Below are 21,609 nucleotides of genomic sequence, written 5' to 3' on the forward strand. Positions count from 1 at the left end.
TAATGTCACGTCATGCGCACGGAGCGCCCAGCCCTCGTGTGTTTCACAAGACAACCGAAAAAAAAACACAGTTGCGCCGCACTCATTACATTTCATTTCATCATGAAGTTACAAATTATTCCGCAGCTCCGTCTTAAGCGAAATATTCTGCCTCTTCTTCAGAGCTCAACAAAGACTATCTGCTTTTTTTTTGCTTTTTTTTTTTTTTAAATAGGGTCTCTTCCTGAAGCACAGCTCAAGTGTTTCATAATCACCCAACCAAAAGAAATCAGCACAAATGGAGGAGGTTTTAGTGAAGGGTCTATTTACGAGGACAGCTAAACAAGAAATAGGGGTAAAGGTACCTACGAGTAAAGGTACCCAGTAGCCCCAAAAAGGACTTAATTACAGTAATTTGTGAAGCTGCAATCAGTTGCTTCCACCGCTGAGCACAAGCACGTAGATGCTGAAGTATTCAGCATCGATACACATCTGTAATCCTGATGTTTTGACAAGACCGTGAGACACAACCGCTCTTTTGTCTTTAAATGTTGGTTTCAGCACAAGTGTTTCAAAAACACAAGATGCTGCAGGACCTAGGAGGTGTTGAAGAGCAGCTGTTGAAGTTAATTCAGCTCAGTAAATGTCACTTTGTCTCTCGTCGTGCTTCACAGCGTGTTCTAAACGATGCAGTTTGCTTTTAACAAAACCTTTTCCAAATACGGCGTAATGGACTTTCTGTCAGTTTGGGGGCAGCGTCGACTCACTTGACGGTCGCGTGTCAGCGGGTTAACTGACGTTCTAATTGGATGCGTGGAGAGGAAGGAGTGAACACGCTTTCTGTAGTGTTAGTGAAGCGGCAGCAGTGGTTTCCTGTTCTCCGGGTGTGATGCATTTAAAAGCCTGCGCTTAAATACAGACTTGCCACCCCGAACATTTGTGCTGAATAATTCATGGCCTTGTAGAGGATGACTAACAGTGCCATCACGTCTTTGATGGGGAACGAAATGCAGTCTTTCACATTCAGCTTGTAAAGCCAGTGTTTTCCTGCGTGGACTCTGCTGGATTTATGAGGGAGGGACTTTAAAAAAAAAAAAAAGAGGTCTTTTTCTTAACGTCAAAACCACGGGTGGACCATATTAGCTGGCTTTGCGTTGGCTTGACATGACTAAATCCAGATTATGGATGGCTTGGCCTTTTAAAATTGTTCCACGGTGCGCCCAGAAAAATCATGTTGTGGTTGAGACCCCTGTGCCTGGACTTACATGGAACCTTAAAGCAAATCCTTGGAGAACATTTTCTCTCATTTTTCTTTAAGCCCTCCTGCTGTCAGAAGAGACAGCCACAGAAATCAGAAATAAATTACTTGATGAAATGTCTTGGGCAGTTTAAAAGCAACATTAGCATGTTTGAGCTTAAAAATGTGAGCACTTCCTGCCTTTCTTTGTTGTTTATCCTCGAAAATTCAATATCTTTGGATGTCGGACGAACAAAACATTTTAAATACGTCACCATGGGGAAGAAAACAATCAATATTTTAATAATTCATTTAAAAATGGATCCTATTACTCCCTAATAGAAGTGTTGAGGCAGACACTTATGATCCAAACACAAACACAATTATCAGAATTCATGTTTAATGTTTGAGTAATGGCTACGTAACAAAAAAGGCTCTTTAGACATGCTTTACAGAATGTACAGGCAAACAAGGTTTCAAAAATACAATTAAAAAACAAAACTTCGACAATACAAAAAAAAAAAAAAAAGCAGCATTGGATATTGCCACAGCAGTTACTGCTAAACTTTGGTATAAAGTCAGAAAAAGGACGTTCAGAGAATGAAACAACACAAAAGCACATTATGTTACGCTGCGTTGGCAAAAAAAAGAATATTGAACAAAGTGTCGATGTACATCCCCTCTAACATGTGGCTCCGTTTCAATGAGTTGTCAACTGCAATTTTTCATTTAAAAATAAAAGGGGGGGGGGGCATGAAATTGACCTTAGCCAACAGAAAAACAAGAGAAAAAACAAAACACAAATCTGCTTCGATGGGTGAGGAAAATTCCACCTGGCTTGAGAAAAATAATACCAGTCAATCTTCAACTTTCCAGGTAACGCCACATTCGCAGGAAAAAGGCTCGGAAAGTGCTGATCTGGCAACTGAAGGCGAGCATGAGCCTTTCAGCGCATGACAACAAGTGAGAACTAAAAGAGTGACTGACATGGAAATCACATCTGCAAGTACCGCTGAGAAGGAGGAGGCGAACCGGTGTCATTTACCGCTTAAGGGCCCGGTCAGACAGAGTGCGATATTTTGTAGTGAGGGGCATTTTTTTTTTTTCTTCCCCAATTTGTTTTCTATTGGCAGTCAGCATTTTCAGATGCCTGGAGCACCTTACGTCTGAGAAAGTTGAGTTGAGAAAACTTCCAATTCAGAGCACAAAAGCGCCTGACGTCATTTCTGAAGTCAAACACTTCAAGCAAGCCAAAATAAACGATACAGATCTGCAGGTTTACTTCACACCCCAATCACAGTTACAGGTAATTTAGTGGTTGCCTGAATTGTAGGCTTCAACAAAAAAGGCAATTTGCAAACCACACTGTCTGATCAGGCCCAGGTAATAACAACTGTAATCAATTAACTATTGATAAGAAGTCATAATAATTTATATGCAACACTTTGTGACAATACATCCAAAACATAGAAAACACAGCATCGTACAATTTCACTGTCAGCATTATGGATTTGTAGTGTTCGATCTCAGTACCATTGAACACTCGGTGAACCCCGACACCAGCGAGAGAACAGGAACATGGCAGATCCTTTTCTTGTTCCAAAATAAAATGTAGCAGTACTGATCATCAACGTAACGGAAATAATTTAAAATATGCTGTCGGACATATTTGGGAAGAAAGATTACGACATACACTCAGTTGCCAGTTTATTAGCTACACCTCGCTAAAACTAATGCTAGCTAACGCCGGAGGCTGGATGCACTGCACAACCGCTGGGATTAGACGGCACTGCTTCGAGCTAGGTGTGTGTAATAAACAGGCAGCTGAGTGTGATTCGCCTAATGTGTTGAGCAAATGTGTTTTTTTCCTAAGTCACAAAACAAAGCTTATTACATCTGCGCAACTCTGAAGTGCAATTATCAAGAGGTTTTCTTTTTTAAGGACAACTAACATGATGAGACAAAACACCATTTCTTTTACACGAGAGGCATCTCAAAGCAATTTCATAGCTGACATTTGGAAACAGTACAGTCTGTTGAAGTTGGCAGCTGTCTGATAGCAGTCTTTTAAAGTTTTTCTAAGGAGAACAACACACACTTCTCAAGAAAACATGTTTCCATCTTGTTACCTGAACAGACAGGTAAAAAAACAACAACTTCTGGGGCGATAAAGGCTTCAAATTACTGCAGCTTAAGTCTCAAAACCTCAGTATGGACTAGTAGGACACAGAATTTAATAGATTACTATCCTTATGTACACATACATTTATAAAATAAAACAATACATTCTCATTTTTCACAGTCCCAAGTGAGAACCTAGGCTTAATCAATATCTACGGAAGAATCGTGAACCTTTTGAGATAAAACTGTGACGATAAACCATCACAATTTAAAACCAGCATGCACACTGCATCATAAAGTTTACCACCATTAAATTAAGTGCCTGTAAGATATGCTAAAAAGGGAAAAACAAATCAGTGCATACTGTACACATAAACCATAATGTCGTCACCTGATCGAGGTTACTGAGAATGCTTGTGAGAAAAGGCCATCCGATAGACAACCATTAGAAAATAGCCAGCTAAACCATGATTGTCACATGTGCAAAAAAAAAAACAAAAAAAAACTGTATGCTTCCTCCCCGAACTGCTCATCATTACAAAGACATAAAATAAAGGAATAAAACAACTGCGTTTTGACATAGGACAAAAACAAGATCAGATAAAGATGATATAGGATATATTCATATATATTCATAATATACACCACATTTTGGTGTCACTGTCTCTGGGATTTGCATAACAGGATACCAGATAGCATAGTTTAGAGTCAGTCGGGATGCTTGTGGGAATGTGGGAAGCATGTTTTCAATGTTCTTTCCTGTATCAACAACCACAGACTGCTGGTCAGGGAGCTACATGTGTCCCTTGTTTGAACCCCATTTGTCCCACATTTGGGAAAAGGTGGTTAGTAATTTCTCCCAAAGTCTCGCAGGCTGCTCCAATAAGTACCGGGAATGATGAGACAAATTTCAGCCCCTAAGCAGCAGGGACGGAGGACAGAGAGCCTATGGAGACTCAAACCATATCTTGGTTTCTCTCGTGGCAGCATCCGACATGGCTCTTTAAAGCATACATTCATAGCTTTCTCTTGAAAGAGAACAAAGAAGAGTGGAGGATGTGGGAGAGAGGGGGGTCCTGCAGAGGTGGAGGTGTCAAGAAGAGGTCATTTTAATCACTGGTCCATTTTTCTCCAGCCTGACACAGCAGTCTTTCCACAGTGGAGAACGTTAGCATGTCCTCTTGAGTGAAAGGGGAATGTAAACATACAAGAGAGCATCTTTGGCAGAGTGTGAGGAGTCTCTTTGGAGGTAGTGGGTGAAGAGGGCGGGGGTGCAGCAATCAGGAATCAGAGGCAGAACGTGGGTGGAGTGTAAGGACCTATGTGGGAGCAGGATGCTCCTGAGGGTTAGTCCTATTAGAGGCACTTCTGTGGGCCTTTGTGCATTGGCTGGGAAAACAGTCCACCTCTGCTTCGCTCTGTCCCTCTGCCCCGTTGGCAGTGGAAGCCAGAGGAGGTGTCCTATGAACAGTCACTGGGTGCTGGGACGCGCCTGGTTGGGGTTTCGAGGACGGATCTTCCCCTTTTCCCCAGAAGGACCGACTAAGGGAATCTGCAAGACAGTAACACATAGCATTTAGCAGCCAGCACATTATCTCCAACTACCTGATTCCAAAACGCTTACTAGGGGAGGATGATCCTTCCAAAAGAACATATCATGTTGTTTAAATGCAATCACATTTGCTATCAATGTTGAAATGCTCTGTAGAAAATAGCCAGATTGAAGTAGCCACATTGAAATACAGTATTGCGTTAAAGACAGTTGTTTTTTTGGTACAACCTCCTCATCAGCTATGCTGCTCGCTATAATACCTGTTGCATTATCAGATCTCACACCTCTACAACATACTTTCATAGTAAGTAACGTATTAAGGAAAACCCTCAATGATCCGTTTCACGCTTCTTAAAAGTGAGGATGTGTAGTGTTTCAATCTTTTATTACCTTGAACAGCTTTAGATTTTGGAGTGTGGGCTGGAATGTGAATGGTATTTTTCACTGTTTGACATTTTAAAGAATGTTGTTGTTAATCAAAACATCATTGCAAGATCAACAATAATAATTACTATTTTTCTATTAATTAAAAACAAGAGCTGCAAAGATTCATTGATTGATCAGTTAGGGTTAAGTTGTCAACTATAGTCTCAATTCACAATTTCAATCAGTTCCAGTAACGTTTAAGTAAAAACGAAAAAGTAAAAAATTCTGATTTCATCAATGAGTCTTCAGAATGTGAGTATTTTGTAGGTTCATCATTTCTCTGTGACAGTAAACTACATAATATCTTTATGTATGTCGGATCTCATCATGGGCTTTTGGAAACATTTTCACCACTTTGTGATATTTTATGAACCAAACAACCATTGATTATTCAAGGACATATTTAACGGATTAATCGGCATTGAAGAAATAGTCAATTGCAACAGTAGACCTTTGGATTAATGATGGAACGGCATTCAAGCATCTAATTTTTGGTTTGTTCAAATTATTCACACAGTTGTTTGTCATCTAATCTCCACAGAGAATATAATGTTGGATGTAGTCTGCAATTCTCTAATCACCTGGACAACCTTCATAACAAGCCTCCATCCATCTAAAACAGGTCATATCTGGAAAATCAATAAGTATTAAATACAGTCCTGAGTTTACCAGTTGCATGGGAGCCCTCTCAGTCTGTAAAAAGCAGTCTTCGGTGAATCAATGACCTCAGTGTTTATATCATATATAATGGAAAGCCAAGAGCAAACTTGCCAGAAAATCTGCAAGATTTAACAGCCCAGCAGCAAAAGGCGAGGACATTATTTTCAGAATCATGTTTTTTACCCTTTTACAGTAGCTGCACCTTGAAAATTCAACATGTTTCCCCAAAAGAACCTCCGCACATAGGTCATCATAGTTTGCACCTAGACAAAGGATGAAGACACCATCCTGCTCTAAAAAGGTAAAACTGGAATTTCTGCCTCACCATTAGCATAGTGCTCCGGGGGAGAGTGGCTGCTGAGCCTTTTATCGTGCGAGGTGAGAAAGATGGAGGAGTCCTGGTTGCTAATGAGGCTCTCCAGAGCTGCGTCCTTGTGCTGTGCATGCTCACTGAAGCTCTCCTTCAGGCCCGGTAGACTCTTATCCAGTGTGTCGTCCTCCCCCATATAGGCGTATGGGCAGTACTCCCGAGTGCGAGAGTAGATGTTGGCGTTGTCGTAGCAGTCGGAGCAGATGACCAGCGGACCTGCACCACCTGGCAAGACAGAAGAAGCACCTTGATAAGACTTACTTTCCATATGTTTGTTTGTTTACAAGCCCGTTCCTGAGCTTGGTTTCATCTTCGGTCAGTTTGCTGTGTCCAGACAGTAGCTGTGCCTGACCTGATTATTTGGAGAAGTGGGCATTTTCCCTTATTTGAGTAGTTCAAATAGTGTTAGAATAAAATGAAATGGAAACATATACAAATACATATTGGCAGACCTTCAATTCACCTTAATGCGAATGCTTTGACTTATTATTACACAAGCTTGGGGCCCAGTGGAATGCATAGATATAGTTGTTTTAAAATCCCTTACACAAGAAAAATGTAATAACAAAACGGAAATAATCTGATCCTTAAAAAAATGAATAGAAACCTAATAACAATTTGTGTGTAGATGAGACCAACCTGTGGGGAGTCCAGCTATTCCCTCACGGGGCTCTCCAGGGTGGAAACTGTTGCGGCCAGTGAACAGAGAGCCAACCCTGCATTGCAGCATGCCGTTCCCCTCAGTTTCCACCTCGCTGCCTGTGTCTCCATAACACACACCTGGGACAAACATGATAATTATTCAGTGTCATGTTTCAACAAGGATCTGATCCGAGAGACAAACGCAGAAACGAGAACCTAATGTGAACGGGAGGGTCCAAAAACCTTTGGATCCTGAAAAGGACATTGCGTAAGCTCTATGTCATTTAAATAAATTTTTCTCGGGATAGGCTTTTGTTTGTTTTTTTTGGTGTCAAAAGCAATTCAGTGGACAGCAGGAGAGGTAGCAGTGCATCTGTGCGTGTTTTATTTCTTGTGGACACTCAATAATCCCATAATCTTGATGATGTTGACATGACAAACTCTTGTTTTCTTGTGATCACAATGATGACATAACCCATCGCGTTAGATGAGAATATGTGCAGCAGATATGAGTCGGTCACTACTTGGTATTACTACACTGTAAACCAATGAATCACTGAGTACCACAGGTAGACCATCAGGGCCTGTTGTTTAATTTTAGGAAAAAATAAAATGGCATAATTTGTTTTATACCAAGTTTTTACTGGGTTCCAGCTCCAAGAGGCACAAGTAACAATGTTTACATGCAGAAAATATTCTGTTTTTTGCCCAAAAAAGACAATATTCTGCTAAACTGTTTGCACGGCTAATGAAAAGGATTATTCCATGAATATTCCTGTTCGCACCCAGCCCTGCATACTTCATATTTTATTAGTTCAACCACCTTCTTTAAAAAGGGATATTTGAGCATGTGTTTGTCCTTCCAACCAGAAATGTGGTTTCCTTTTTGTGTTTCTATACCCGCCTTGCAAACTCTTGGCTTTGCAACACACAGAGCTGATTGTAAACAGTCGTGAGGCTGTGTGTGTTTAACTCCGCTTGACACTCAAACTGAGAAGCAAACTTCCAAAGCACTCTTTACACGTCCAAAGAAGTCTCCTAAAACCTGACTAATATCTGCATATCCCACATGTTTAAATCGGAAAATGCTACATTCCTAAAAAGGAATAATTCAGAATAGTATAATGGAATCTGTTGTTTACCTAATACGTATCATATTCTGAATAATAGTGGAAAACTAGTGTGTATATAAACTTTCCTTATATGTGCAGTTCATCGATGATAACTATAACAAATTCTGTGTGTGCTTATGTCATGCAAAAGAAACCCACACTTGTTAAATCAATCTCGTGACATAATCATTGTTATCGTTGTGATAAATCAAAGCCTGTGTCATAGATACCACAAAATGATTATTCTGGATAACCAGAAAACAACAGAGTAAAAATAGCATCTTTCATGGCGCTGAGACAAAGGGTTTGTCAAGCATGGCAGGAAACCCTCACCAAATCCATGAGAGAGATTACTCACCATCTGTGCCCTTATGGACGTATCCATTGGAGAGCGGAGGCATGAGCTGCTGGTGGCTGCCAGCCTCGGAGTTGCTGTAGCCTTCCTGCGGCTCTGACAAAGTACCCTGAGAGGACAGGTAGCTGGGGATGTCGGCTGGCAAATTCATCTCATCTGGAACAGACAGAGACATATTTTGTTACACTGTATCGAGTTCTCTGAAACAGTCTCATCCTCACAACAAAGTGCTGTCCCCACAGACACATTTCATGGCTTTCAAACAGCCATCCCTATCGGATTAAGCTTCAAATAAGGATAAATATGTCACAGATGGTTATGTGTCTAAACTGCTGACCTGTGTTGGTGATGCTGTAGTCCTCGCTCTTCCTGCGCATGTGATAGATGACAATGACCCACACCAGCGAGGTTCCAACCACACAACACACCACCACAATCACCACGATGCCCACGGTGGTCCAGCCGTCCTGGTCATATCCCGTGCCGGTATCACAGTTTGGTGATGGCGAGACGCTCAGGTAGATATGGCCACGTTCTGTTCCCAGAGTATTTGACATGATGCAGGTGTATTTCCCGGCATCAGCAGGGCCAGCATCAACTATGATAAGGAGCTGGTTGGCTGCGGCAAAGAAGTGGCGCTCGGTGAGTACCAGAGGCCCGTCATCTTTGGTCCAGTTGAGACGAGGGGCGGGGCTGCCTCCAGCTATACACTGGAGCACAGCAGTTTCACCTCGGGCCACTGTTCGGTCCTCCAGCGGTCGCATGAAGGATGGTGTTTCTGAAAGAGATTGATTTAATAAGGATTATCCCTGCGGCAGTTCTGTCAGATGGATCTGTGTTAGGACATAAGTTTTTTATTCTTCGAATTAGAAAAAGTTATTGATTATACACCAACGCACATCGTAAATCAGATCTCAGACTCATATTCATTAAGAAATGTAAGCTAACAGTTGATTCAGAGGCTCCACACAGCCTGATTCAAGTACTCCCCACAGCAATCTAACAAGGTTTGTATTTACTTCTTCATTATATAAAATTGCTGAGGAGGAAACACAAAAACAAAGATGTGTAATGAATGACAGACACAAATCAGCGGCCAATTTAAGCACAGTGATTCAGCTGAAATGACCCAGCAGTAATGTGCTCTGTTAATCAGGTGGGTGACTCACCCAGAACAGTGAGAGTAGCGTTTGCAGACAGACTGCCAGCTGCGTTTTGAGCCGTGCAGCTGTACACTCCCATGTCTTCTGTCTTCACATTAGCAATGAAGAAGATGTCATCGTCTGGCATTACATGCATCCTGCGCTCTCTGGCAGCGGGGAAGTCAGTGCCCCCGTCCTTCTGCCAAGCAATTTGGGGTGATGGATGACCTTCAGCAGCGCACTCAAGCCTGGCCATGGTTCCAGTCCGGATTGTCAGATCCATGGGAGTTTTAAGAAAGGATGGCAGCTCTAAAAGATACAGAGCAGAAGGTCGAGGGTGGGACATTGAAGGCGAGACGCATCTCTATCAGAGATTAGAGATAAAATAACTGCCACAATTAAATCTAAGGGTTCTGTCATCTTAAATATATTGCATTCACTCACTCAATAAGCAATAAAACTCACATACAAGAAACTTTTCCCTCTGCTATAAAATGATAATTGTGTAACGATAAAGGAGGGAATTTGGGATGCCATCTTTTCAAAGACATTTTACGGCTAACTTGAATGGGGATGAAATTATTTAATCATGAGGCGCTTCTTGACTTTCAAGACTGAATGGCTCAAATTATGAAAGTGAAAAGAGTAATTTCGCAGGGGTTGTGGCTCTCAAAAGAATTGATCCACTATTTTACATGCGCTTCTTTCACAATGAGTCTATTGTTTTCTTATCTGTAACAACTGTTTCAGATAAGAGACGGGCTGCTTTGCCTGCAGGGACTGGGGATGGAGTCGATACCCAATTTTTAGCCAGTGTACTTGCATCAAAAAAAAAAAAAAAAACCTGTGTAGACCTGCTAATTTTGGTGGATGAGCAGCATAATAGACATAACAGACAGTCATTAATCACAGTCTTTGACAAACATCCTCACCATTGACAGTAAGCTTGGCCCTGTTGGAATAATTGGCGCCGAAGTGATTGGAGACCACGCACTGGTAGCGCCCCTCATCAGTGAAGTTGACGTTTAGGAGGTGAAGCACAGTGGTGTAGATCAGCTCTCCCTCCTGGTACCTGGCGTAGTTTTGGACTTCTGCATCATACAGCACCTCCCCATCCTTCCGCCAAGCTGTGCTCATTGGCGAATCACTGCTGCTGGATGCAATGCAGCTCAGAGTCACATTGTTTCCCCGCAATGCCACACACGTCTCTGGGTGAGTTGTGATATGAGGTTTGGGGAAATCGTCTGTGGAGGAGCAGGGAGAGAAAATGTGAAACTCTGCATTTTAAATTTAGCATGCAAGTTCAGGATCAGCAATAAAACAGTCGGCTCCAATCTATTAGAACCGGACAACAGTTTTTCCCAAACTGTTTTGGACATTTTGTTTATCAAACCTGTTGAAAGTAAACTTTTGACACAATATGCTAGCGTGTGGAACTAAGAAATAAAACTCAATGCTCTTTTCCAGATGATGCCAGCAATTTTAGATTGAGCTCACTAGAGACCACCAGCATTGGATCCGACTGGGAACAGTATAAAAAATGAAAAGAAAAAGGAAAAAAAAAATTGGACTGACCACAAACAAACTCTTCCGCGCTGATGGACAGGACACTGCGGCCAAGAAGGCTGGCAGGATGAGCACAGATAGCGGAGACAGACTGCTGGAACTGGCTGTCAGTCAACCAAGGCCCCAGCCACTGCATGTGGCAGTCACACAGCAGGCTGCTCGTATTCAGGACACTGAGAACAGAAAGGTAATGGAGGAAGCGTGAGATGAGTCATTGTAAAATTAGTTTGAATCATCAAATTACTGCAGAGATAAAAGAATGAGATGTACCCGCTGAGAACAGGAATGTGAATTTGGGATTTCCGGGATTTGTTTGTGAACATTTGAGAAAGTGCTTTGTAATGTACCCTTTTTGGAAAAAGCAAACCTGCATTTACTTGCTTAAAATTAAGGTTAAAATTATCTGAATAATTCAAAGAGGGTTGTTATTCCCTCTGACAAAATAACAATAATAAGTCCAGGGCTGCTTGCAACTGAGTAACAGTTAGCAGGCAAGCAAGAAGTAGCTGTATTTTATTATACCCACTATCATGAAAACAGAGCTCTGTTGGCTCTTTAACAATGACTGATGATTCTTGCTAAAATAGCCTCGCTTATCTGAACCCCCAAAGGCAAGTCTTGGTTGATAAAAGACATTCATAAAACTTTAATGTCACTTGAGGCAACTTTTATAGCAGTTCATATATACAGAAAAAAAAGCAATCCCACTAGGCGACTAAAAAAAACACAATTCAGAAAACAAACAGTGATAAACAGCCACATAAAACTGTTGTGAATGGTCAAAATCTGTTTATGGAAAGAGGTTATTGAAAGGCGTAACCATTACCATGGTCATATTTTTAAACTAGTCGGCAGGAGACATCAAAAGGCAACCAAACATAGGAACCAAATTACAGTTTAAAGAATCTTTATCAAGTCAGGAAAATTGATTCACTGCTCACAACACCATGTTTTAACGCACTTTATCCTAAAATAAATCTTAATTACAAGGGTGTTGCCATTATGTTCCTGTAGCTAGGTTAGTGAGCAAAAGCCACTTTATCCACTCATCAAGAAAAGAGTGCTATATTCTATTAGAGCAGCAGACTAATTAATCGCAGGATATGAATACTGTCATGATACATTTGTTAGCCACTGCCTGAGAGAGACACTCCTAAAATCAAAACCTCAAAAAGGCAAGAGACTTAACATTTCCACTGTCTCCCCTCACAGGCAGGAGAGACAACCGCCCAAACAGTGCAGACGATGACGCTACAGCTCAAAAGCTGAATCGGAAAATCGCTGCTTGTCCGACTCAGCCAATACATGTGTGGTTTTATTAAGACAACCATCTAATGACTTAAGAACTATAAACATTTTTAAAGTGATCACCAAACATACTTAGGTGGCACTGCTCTTTCATCCTTTTATTACTGAAGTTACAATCAGTCAACAACTTCCAGAGCCTAACACCTTCTTCAAACGACTACACAATGCTGATTTAAAAATCCCAATCATGCCCGGTAATTGCAGTGACACTTAATCATCATAATTAGTTTTTAATGAAAGCAATAAGAGTAATTCAGTCACATAAGCAATATTAACACAGGGACTAGGTGGCTTCGAAATGTGCTTATGAGAGCTGGAAGACTCATTTTGTGTCTACTTACAAGACTTTGAGCTTCGTATGGGACAACGCCTCCGGGTGTATCGACATGATGCCATTCTTACTGAGGTCCCTGCAGAGAGGAAAGAAATATGGATCAGACACATATGACGCCATTTGATCAAAATGGCATTTCACAAGCACAAGACAACAACATCACAGTGTAATAAAAGCCCCCTGCTATCTTTAATCATTCAACATTAATAACTGATCCTTCCGAGACTGGAGTTTAACTGTGTAGAAAAACAAGAGTGTGCAGCGGCTTTACTCACAGGTGCTCCAGCTCCTCCAGGCCTTCAAACGCTTTCTTAGTGATTGATTTGATTTTGTTCCGCTGTAGGATCCTGGAAAATAAAAAGATTTTATATTGTGTTCAGTAAGAGGGCTGGCAATAAAACGTGCTGCTGGGTAACTTTTTATTGCACACTGGGACCGCTGTGTCAGCATCTTTTCATTGAAACTAAATGAAGACATTTGACCAGCCTTAAAAAAAACCTGAGAAACAACTTCACAGCAAAATAAAACCTGTCAAGTAACAAAAAAAGCTTTATTTTCTCCCTCCAAGGTTGTATACAGTCAAATCTCTGGAACAATTTAAATTTTCTAAATGCAAGATAATTTATAAACATGCATAATGTAATAAATCTAAATCTGTCTATGTTCTCATCTGAATCTAAATGTGTAAAATCTTAAAGTGCTCACAGTGTGTTCAGCTTCTTCATGCCATCAAAGACACCAATGGAGTCTTCAATGGCCCAGGAGATTTCGTTATTGCGGATATCACTGAAAAACAAAGAGTCACATTTTAGACCTTAAACACTCTCCACAGAGACTGGAGATGTAATGACTCCTCCTGCAAACGTTTTTTTTTTAAGACCGCAGAGAGGGCACATTATCTCCACTGTGGCTGTCAGCAGCAGTGACTCTCAGTTAGGACACTAACAATCTGAGACACCATACTTCCACAGTGTGTCACAGTTCGCTGCCCCCGCTGTTCCGATGAGGGGAAATTAATTGGCTCTGTTTAGCACTGGGACAGTTCATGGGTCCGCTGGAAACCCAGATAGTCCTTGTGTTTACAGGATGGGTCATGGGCTCTTTTGTCTCTCTTTGCTCATGCCTGGCCACCTCTGAAAGGACTTCGGCACTTTCCAGTTCCCCTCTCCCATGAAAGCTCCCAGGACGGTCAAGCTCCCAAATATGTTCTCTTTACAGCTCAGTGGCTTTCGCAGAACTCTGTGTGGCGAATAATGAGTTCACAACTCGCTCTCTTCTCAACACTTCCTGGATACAGATTAATGTATGATGAAGAAGATGTGCTTTCTAAATTAGGATGATATTTTTTACCCACAGCTAGAGTATTTTCAAGCTTTTGTGGTGGTGTTAACATTACACAAAAAAGAGTGCGTAGATACAGGGTTTTTTTATGTGGGTAAACAGGCAACAAATAGGCAATTAAATCCTTTTCCGCTGCCAGAAGACAAGTTTGTCTTTCCGTTTTGTTTTTTCTGGTGCGTCGCATTTGACGTCACAAATGTGCCTGAAACCAGGGAACAGAAGGAGGCAACAAGGAGGCTGGTGACAATATTAAGTTACTTCTTAAGCAGTTACTTCCATCTCTCTTTTAAACTCAATGCCGACTAAGTGATGTTTGAGCGCTACTTGAATGGATACGAACAGAAAAGCATTTGAAGGCCAATGTCTGGAACTTCAGTGTATGTTATGACATCACACCAGAAAAAAAAAAAAATGAAAATGAAACATGAAAATGAGTGTGCCCACTCAAATGTCATGTTTCCATCACACTTTATAAACACCTGGCACTACAGCAGAATCATATGACCCCGGAATGAATGCAGATTGTTTGGTTTTCGCCTAAAGACAGAAACCATGCGGTGGTGTGCCTTAGTGAGTGTTTTATCCAGTGCAACAGGGGTTTAATATTCTGCAAACACACACATTTTGTGAATAGAATTAGTGTGTAAAGGCAGCAGACTTGTACCCTATTCAAACCAAGTAATGCATTGTGTGGCACTGATGTAGTAAGCATAAATGCAGGAGCACACATACTGTTACAAAAAACTTCCATTAACTTGATAAACAGAGCAGTGCGTAACAATTTATTATATTCAACACCCAAAGAAAGCATGTCCCATTTTCTCTCCCTGAAAAGGCCAGAGCTGCTTTGTTATTTGTTGATATACTCCGTAGACACTGAAATGTTGAGCATATTACATGTCGATATTATATCATCCCTGCTTGATGAAATATTAAACAGCAAACAAACTCATATCCCAGAGCAGTGCAAGTCTTGGTCTACCTACACTCTGCAAAGATTTCGATCAACCGTCATCTCTTGGCCTTTGGCTAAGCTACAGCGCTGAGACCGACACTCTCCCTCCCCGGCGCAATATTGCTTCAACCTTTACACAGTATACGGTTCACATCAATAGGGATGACGCAGCAAGGACATTTTCCTACCAGTTAACAAAAATAAATAAAATCATATTCTGTAGAGCATGTACTTAGATCTTTAGATAACCCCCTTACTTTGAACACAACAATTGCTTGGAACGGTTGATTCATTAAGTTTCAATATGTCAGATCTGTCAAACACTGCCTCGCTGACCCCAAAACCTGTAGCTGACGTCCACAGATGAGTTGTAGACTAATACGTCAGTAAACACCCTTGTAATGTTATATCCTTGTCAAGACTATCTTGTTTTAGCCAAGTAAGCCTCTGTTTACACATATTGCCACCAGCCGATGGTTTCACGGTCACATATTGAACAGTATTGCTTTTTCTGTCTGCCCCCTGCTTTTTTTTGTATGTTAACCGGTTTATGCCTTAACACAAATGCTTAAAGATTCAAGTTCAAGCCACGACTTCCAAAATCCACATGATGCAAATAGGGGATGAAAGGACAGAAGACACAAAACCAAGAGAGCAGGATTCTATGCAAATTACACATTGGGTGGTTGGATCTAAGACTAAACACAACAGATGACTCTTGACAAGCAGGATTAGAACTCAACAAAGATGATATTAGAAGCTAAAGACCAAATATGCTGCTAATTTCTAATGTTATTTTTTCCTTAACACTTAAGATTACTCGGAAAGTGTACTCAAGACGGGACAAGTACTACACATAAAGGGTGAAACAAGAAAACCTACTTTTGTCAGCAGCCTTCAAGAGAATGCACAGAGCCAAGAACATGCCAGGACTTGGTTACATTTTGCATACCAAGGTTCATTTGGCTTCTTAGATCAAAAATGTACCACAGATTCTAGACAGATGTATTGATGATAGCACTTACAGGGTGCGCAAGCTTGCCAGGCCACTGAACACTCCCTCTCCCAAATGACTGATGGAGTTTTCTCCCAGGTTCAGGCTCTCCAGGAGACCCAATCCCACAAACGCCGTCTCCTCAAGTCTAGTCAGATGATTGAAGGACAAGTCTCTGCACAAAACAACCACAAATATGATAGGGATTAGTTCTAACACTTTGTATTTGAACAGCAGTCTCGTATGTTAATGTGATACCACATTTAAAGATGATACTCCAAAATTAAGACATTTTCAGAAAATTGTTCAGATGTATCCTACATCCGCCAAAGGCGAGACAGGCTGAGTCAGCTCCAGACAGCCAACAGTACTGCAGCAAGATAACAGCAACTCTTCTGAGCACACAGAATGAATTTCAGAGCCCAGGGCTGATGAAAGAAAGTGGGGACTCTTAGGATTTTAGCTATGAAGCAGACACACTCACAGTTCCTCCAGCTTTTGGCAAAACTCCCAGGCGTCTGGTCGGATGATGCCGACAGCATTCTGGCTGACCCGCAGCACACGCAGCATGCGAAGGCCATACAGCCAACCTTTGTTGACCTCGGTTAGGTTATTGTGCTCCAGCTCTCTGAGAGACAGATGGGGGAAACCAGAACAGCATTAACAAAAACTGTCATAATGTCAATTGATTTGCTCTCATAAAAAATCTAACAGAGCAAATACGGCTGACAACATAACCAGCAATTTGTTCTCGAAAGATACAGAATAAGCGATGAGGTGTTCGTTTTCCCCACCTATCTTTGTGCATTTGCAGACCTCTTTTGCTACTGTAAAATGTTTTACATTGTATGCACCATTTACTCCATTAAAAGTGTTGAAAGTAGTGTGAAATGTGTCCTCACAGTTCTTCAATGTTGTTAAGCCCAAAAAAGGCTCCATCCATGAGCTTAGTGATGCCATTCCTCTGCATCTTCAGTGACCTCAGTGAGTCCATCCCTTTGAATGTCAGGCTGTCCACAATCTTGATCTTGTTACGCTTCATTTCACTACAAGGAGGGCGAGAATCCGTTTATTTCAACCATTTGCACTCATACACAGAAGCAGGGCTGCTCGAATATTTTTGGACTGGATTTACAGTAACTCAGCTGAGTACTTCACTCCGAGTTGCTACGACAGAATGAAAATCCACATTTTTGTCTGCAAGCTATCAGGCATTCCATTTTTTTAACCAGTGATTTTAGTTCTACACTAAAGCATATCATGTGATACTCACAGGAACTGAAGCTGCGGAAGTTTGAAGACTTTGGATGGCAGCATAACTAATCTGTTCCTGTTCAGCTTCAGCACCAGCAGGGAGCTGGAGATGTTTTCAAAGCAGCCGGGCTCGAGGACGCTGATCCTGTTATTACTCAAATTCCTATGAGATAAAAGAGCAGAAACATCAGAGGTAAAAATCAAGAAGGAGAATAAAGTTTGCTCCATAGTTACACCTCTTGTGTATGTGAATATCCATAGAAGGAGGCACCACAAAGTCAGTTGGTCTACAACAAGATGATGTGTTTTGACATAATAAGGATACCTTAATGTCCTTAATTGAACAGTACTACTTTGCTTAATATGTTTTCTGTAATACTTTGAACAGCCATAAATACCACATTATGTTACTGTTGTATTATACAGAGCTCATTCTACCTTCTCATGATGTTAGTTACTTTAAAAATGGTATTTTGCATCCTCTGTAGATAAGTGAACTGAAGATGATTTAAATAAGCTTTGTTGCTTACAGATATTTCAACTGCATGGAGGGGAAGGATCCAGCTTTGAGCTCAGAGATGGAGTTGGAGGTCAGGTCCAGAGTCTCCAAGGAAACGTATGGCTGCAGCTGATGCATCAGCAGCTCCGAGATCCGATTGTGGACTCTTAAACATACAAAAACAATCAAGTATTAGTTTTCATAATTGCACTGATTACTGATACAACCTATGTCTGTCTATGGCATACTCAAACCCCACCATCAAGACGAGATACATGCTAATGTTTTGGTATAACTCTAGAGACACAATAAGGCATCAAAACAGCATAAAAATAACTCAACATAAATAAACCAAAGGCTTATATTGAGTATTTGGTTAAAAGAGTGAAAGAAGAGACATGGAAACCTGAAGGAGATTCTATACTTACAATGACAGGGAGGTGATATTTGGGGAAACATCTCCAAGATAGGGAAGACTGGTCAGCTCGTTATGATTCATGGTACTGAAATGAAATTCAACATAATATTAGTATCATATCAAAAAGGCTGTTGAAAAAACTGTGCGAATTGAAGTGGGCACAATAAATGATTAAGATTTACATTTGTTGCATCAGTCAGATCACCGCTCACAGGGCTTCTTTCCAAAAGTAATAGAAATTCTGAGTAATTAACTCAAGTCCACCCTGACTTCATATCGCTCTCAGTTTTCAGTTTATCAGATACAACTAGCTGTAACTAAGACACTTCAATACAGCACAGAAAAGACAGGCAAATGCTATCATCATGAGTATCATTATGCTTCTTTATTTTTAAACCATTATAAAAAGATGTGGTCATTTGGAAAGACCATATAGATATTAATAAAACTCAACACCATAACTACAACCTCCAAAGTGACAGTAAACACCACTCTATAGCGGTTTAAAAACCTGTTATAACATCAGTCATGTTAAGATTTCGACTGCATTGGTTTTAGAGAGATGCACTAATAAACTGTTATGAGTGCAAATAATCTTTTGGTTTATATGCCAGTCACACTTTATACAGTGACTTGAGATAAAAGAGGCCCGTCGCGACAAAATACATTTTAGCTTTTTGTTCACGTCTCATCAACATACATACAAGCCATCTTTACATTTAACTAATTCTAACATTGCCTGTTGTGTTTACAAGCCATTATTGTCAATAGGAGTCCTATCAATTTATTGTTTTGGTATTATGGTTTGATTCTATTTATGTGGAATATTTAATGTTTCACAATACAATTCCAATGTCAGAATATTCTTAAGAATCAAAATTCAACTGATCTTTAAAAGGGTGTGCTCTCAATACAATACTATTATGTATTGTTGTTATACATTATTTGTAATCTGGAAATTACCAAAAAATATATTTTTTCGCAATTATTTCTATGCCAATATCTTATGCAAGAATAGCAGGCTTTGTGACAACACGAGTAATGATCATTATTTTACTGTCTTAATACCTTCATAAAAAATAAGGGAACATTGGAAAATATGCACAAAGTCTGTGTCTTTAAACAAACCAAAACACAAACACAATGTTATCAAGAGAGAGTCAACTATCTAAATGGGTTTTCTTGGTATGTTATGGTGCATGCCTTGGTTCAGTGCTGTGGATCCAGAACAGGACTAACTTCAACACACTTGTGTCTATCCGGTTGTGTACTTACACTTGGGATATCCCGTCTGGTGGGTCCTGGGGAGCCGTCGACAGCCTTTTCCTGTTACAGTCCAGTATATAAACCTCATCTTGTCCTTTGGAGCAGGAGCAAGGAGCAGGACAAGACTCCAGAGCCCAGGCACTCAAACTCAACAGCATGAAGACAAGGGCCGAAGGAATGGGCCAACCTTCCGCCATTTTAAATGACTTCCTACTGGAAGGCTACGTAGCTACGTGGCTAACTCGCTAAAACTGGCACGTTAACAGTTACAAAATCACCATTAAATTGCTCCTGCGATTGGATATCAGTCAAACGAACACATACTTCAGGTTTAAAGTGCCATTATTCCAGGCAGTTTTTATCCGACATGCTTGAGGCATCGCAGCGGATTTCTCCCCCTTCTTCCCAGTGCCTGGAATTCCTTCCGCTCCGATCTGGACACCCTCCCGGAGTTGCTAACGTTAACGCTGAAGTGATTTGGTCCCACAAATGCGCCACTTTCCACCGGACGACATCGGTTTAACTCCACACTTAGTTGTCGCTGGATTACATTGAGCCAATTGAAGTATAATCCTTGCTCGGCTTGAATGTTTACAGTGTACTAACAGTATTTTCCTCCGTCTTTCTATCCCGAAAGAACAACAAAGCGCCTTGAGTTGATGACATAGGATATCCTACACCCCGCCCCTTTCCAGCATACTTACTGTTTTTCTATTGGTCCGTGCTTACGCTTGTCAAACATTTGCTGCGATTTGATTGGATGTCAGTCCAATATGTTTTTATGGTAGCCCACTGTACACAGTAAAAAGTTTTGCTCCTGTATGAATTGGTGTTTCACATCCTTGTGTTTATTGGTGGTAATTTCAGCTCTCTCCCTTTTAATTATTTCATGTACAATTAAGGAGTCTTTGTAGTCACGTCTCTTAGGGTAAAATAGAACTTACATAAATAAAGTTATGCAACATGCGCCTGCAGGACAAGCTTTAATTTGGATGGGAAGCAAAGTAGTAGTAATAAGAATTGTAAAGTTTTTAAACAGAATCTTTTTACACAAAGTGCTTACAACGTGCTTAATATTGAAAAGAAAAAAGATGGAAACATATCAGCAACGCAGAAAAAAGTCAAGAAAATTAAACTGAATAAAATGCACCATGATAAAATACAATAAAAGAGAGTAAAATAAAATAAATACACCTAAATCAGATTACATTTATATAATAACATTTTAGAATATCTTCTTTGATTACTGTATCATAAGTATAATAGGTTTTTTCACGTTTTGTTGATTATCATTGTTATTTGTAAATCATGGCAATATAATAAGTATTGTGTTTGTGCTGTAACACCTGTTTTTGGATAATATGTTTTAATTGCCCCGAGGTCAAAATGGGGTTTCAAGTTCAGCTAGTGAAGTGGTGCGACTGTGTGAGCTGCAGTACTGTTTCCACTTAATAACATCATCAATATCAACATAATGGTTTTGCCTTCAATCGTGAAATGTAACTAAGTATATTAGTAGTGTAGTAAAGTAGTGTAGACTACAAATCTTAGGTACTAATTTTTTTATGCCTATTTCTAATTCAGTGCACTTCAGAGGAAAATACTGTATTTATTACTCCACTACAATAGTTGACAACATCACCAACTGGCTATAAATCAAGATTTTTGCATGCAAAACATATGAAGAGATAATCATTATAAATGAAACTACCCCACAGTCAGTAGTTTAAGTCAATAAATTAAACAGTCAACTGAAAATGTATGGATAACCATTTTCATAATCTTTCATTTTCCTGCAAAATGCACTATTCAAAATTAAGAAATTCAAACTTACTTTTTCCATATGTGAATAAACAAGCTGTTCTCAGAAGAATATATGCTCCCCAGAAACACTAGAAGCTAGAGAGGTGGCAGGGTCCGCCACATATAAACAAAACAGTGTGAAATTGTGTTGTCCTTTAAGGGCAGTTTGTTTATTCAGTTTATTGAGTCATGAATACAACAACAGTTGGTGTATCGGGTTTGATTAGGCAGAAAAAATTCTACAACTAATAGTGTAGGTGACTTTCACTTTTATT

The 21,609-nt window shown here is 40.3% G+C and overlaps 1 protein-coding gene across 1 annotated transcript; it reads right to left on the reverse strand.

Annotated features, from left to right (window-relative positions):
• Positions 1-1,599: 1,599 nt before the first annotated feature.
• lrig2 (leucine-rich repeats and immunoglobulin-like domains 2) lies at positions 1,600-20,211 on the reverse strand. Its single transcript, XM_030420778.1, has 18 exons — positions 19,541-20,211; positions 18,276-18,350; positions 17,879-18,013; positions 17,368-17,511; positions 16,997-17,140; positions 16,579-16,722; positions 16,126-16,269; positions 13,510-13,590; positions 13,080-13,151; positions 12,812-12,880; positions 11,172-11,335; positions 10,529-10,840; positions 9,624-9,905; positions 8,792-9,232; positions 8,458-8,610; positions 6,985-7,125; positions 6,301-6,570; positions 1,600-4,889 (listed from the first exon to the last, which is right to left on the reverse strand). The coding sequence occupies exons 1-18, from the start codon at positions 19,726-19,728 to the stop codon at positions 4,657-4,659; spliced, it is 3,192 nt and encodes a 1,063-aa protein (XP_030276638.1). The 5' UTR covers positions 19,729-20,211; the 3' UTR covers positions 1,600-4,656.
• Positions 20,212-21,609: the final 1,398 nt, after the last annotated feature.

The sequence above is a fragment of the Sparus aurata genome, chromosome 6 (genome assembly GCF_900880675.1).
Source record: "Sparus aurata chromosome 6, fSpaAur1.1, whole genome shotgun sequence".
Classification (NCBI taxonomy): domain Eukaryota; kingdom Metazoa; phylum Chordata; class Actinopteri; order Spariformes; family Sparidae; genus Sparus; species Sparus aurata.

Coding starts and splice junctions, on each gene's coding strand:
- lrig2 (XM_030420778.1), bottom strand. CDS start 19,728: ATGGCGGAAGGTTGGCCCATTCCTTCGGCCCTTGTCTTCATGCTGTTG. Junction 9,906..10,528: donor GGCCAAGCTTACTGTCAATG/GTGAGGATGTTT, acceptor TGTATCTTTTAG/AGCTGCCATCCTTTCTTAAA. Junction 7,126..8,457: donor CGTCCATAAGGGCACAGATG/GTGAGTAATCTC, acceptor TGTTTGTCCCAG/GTGTGTGTTATGGAGACACA.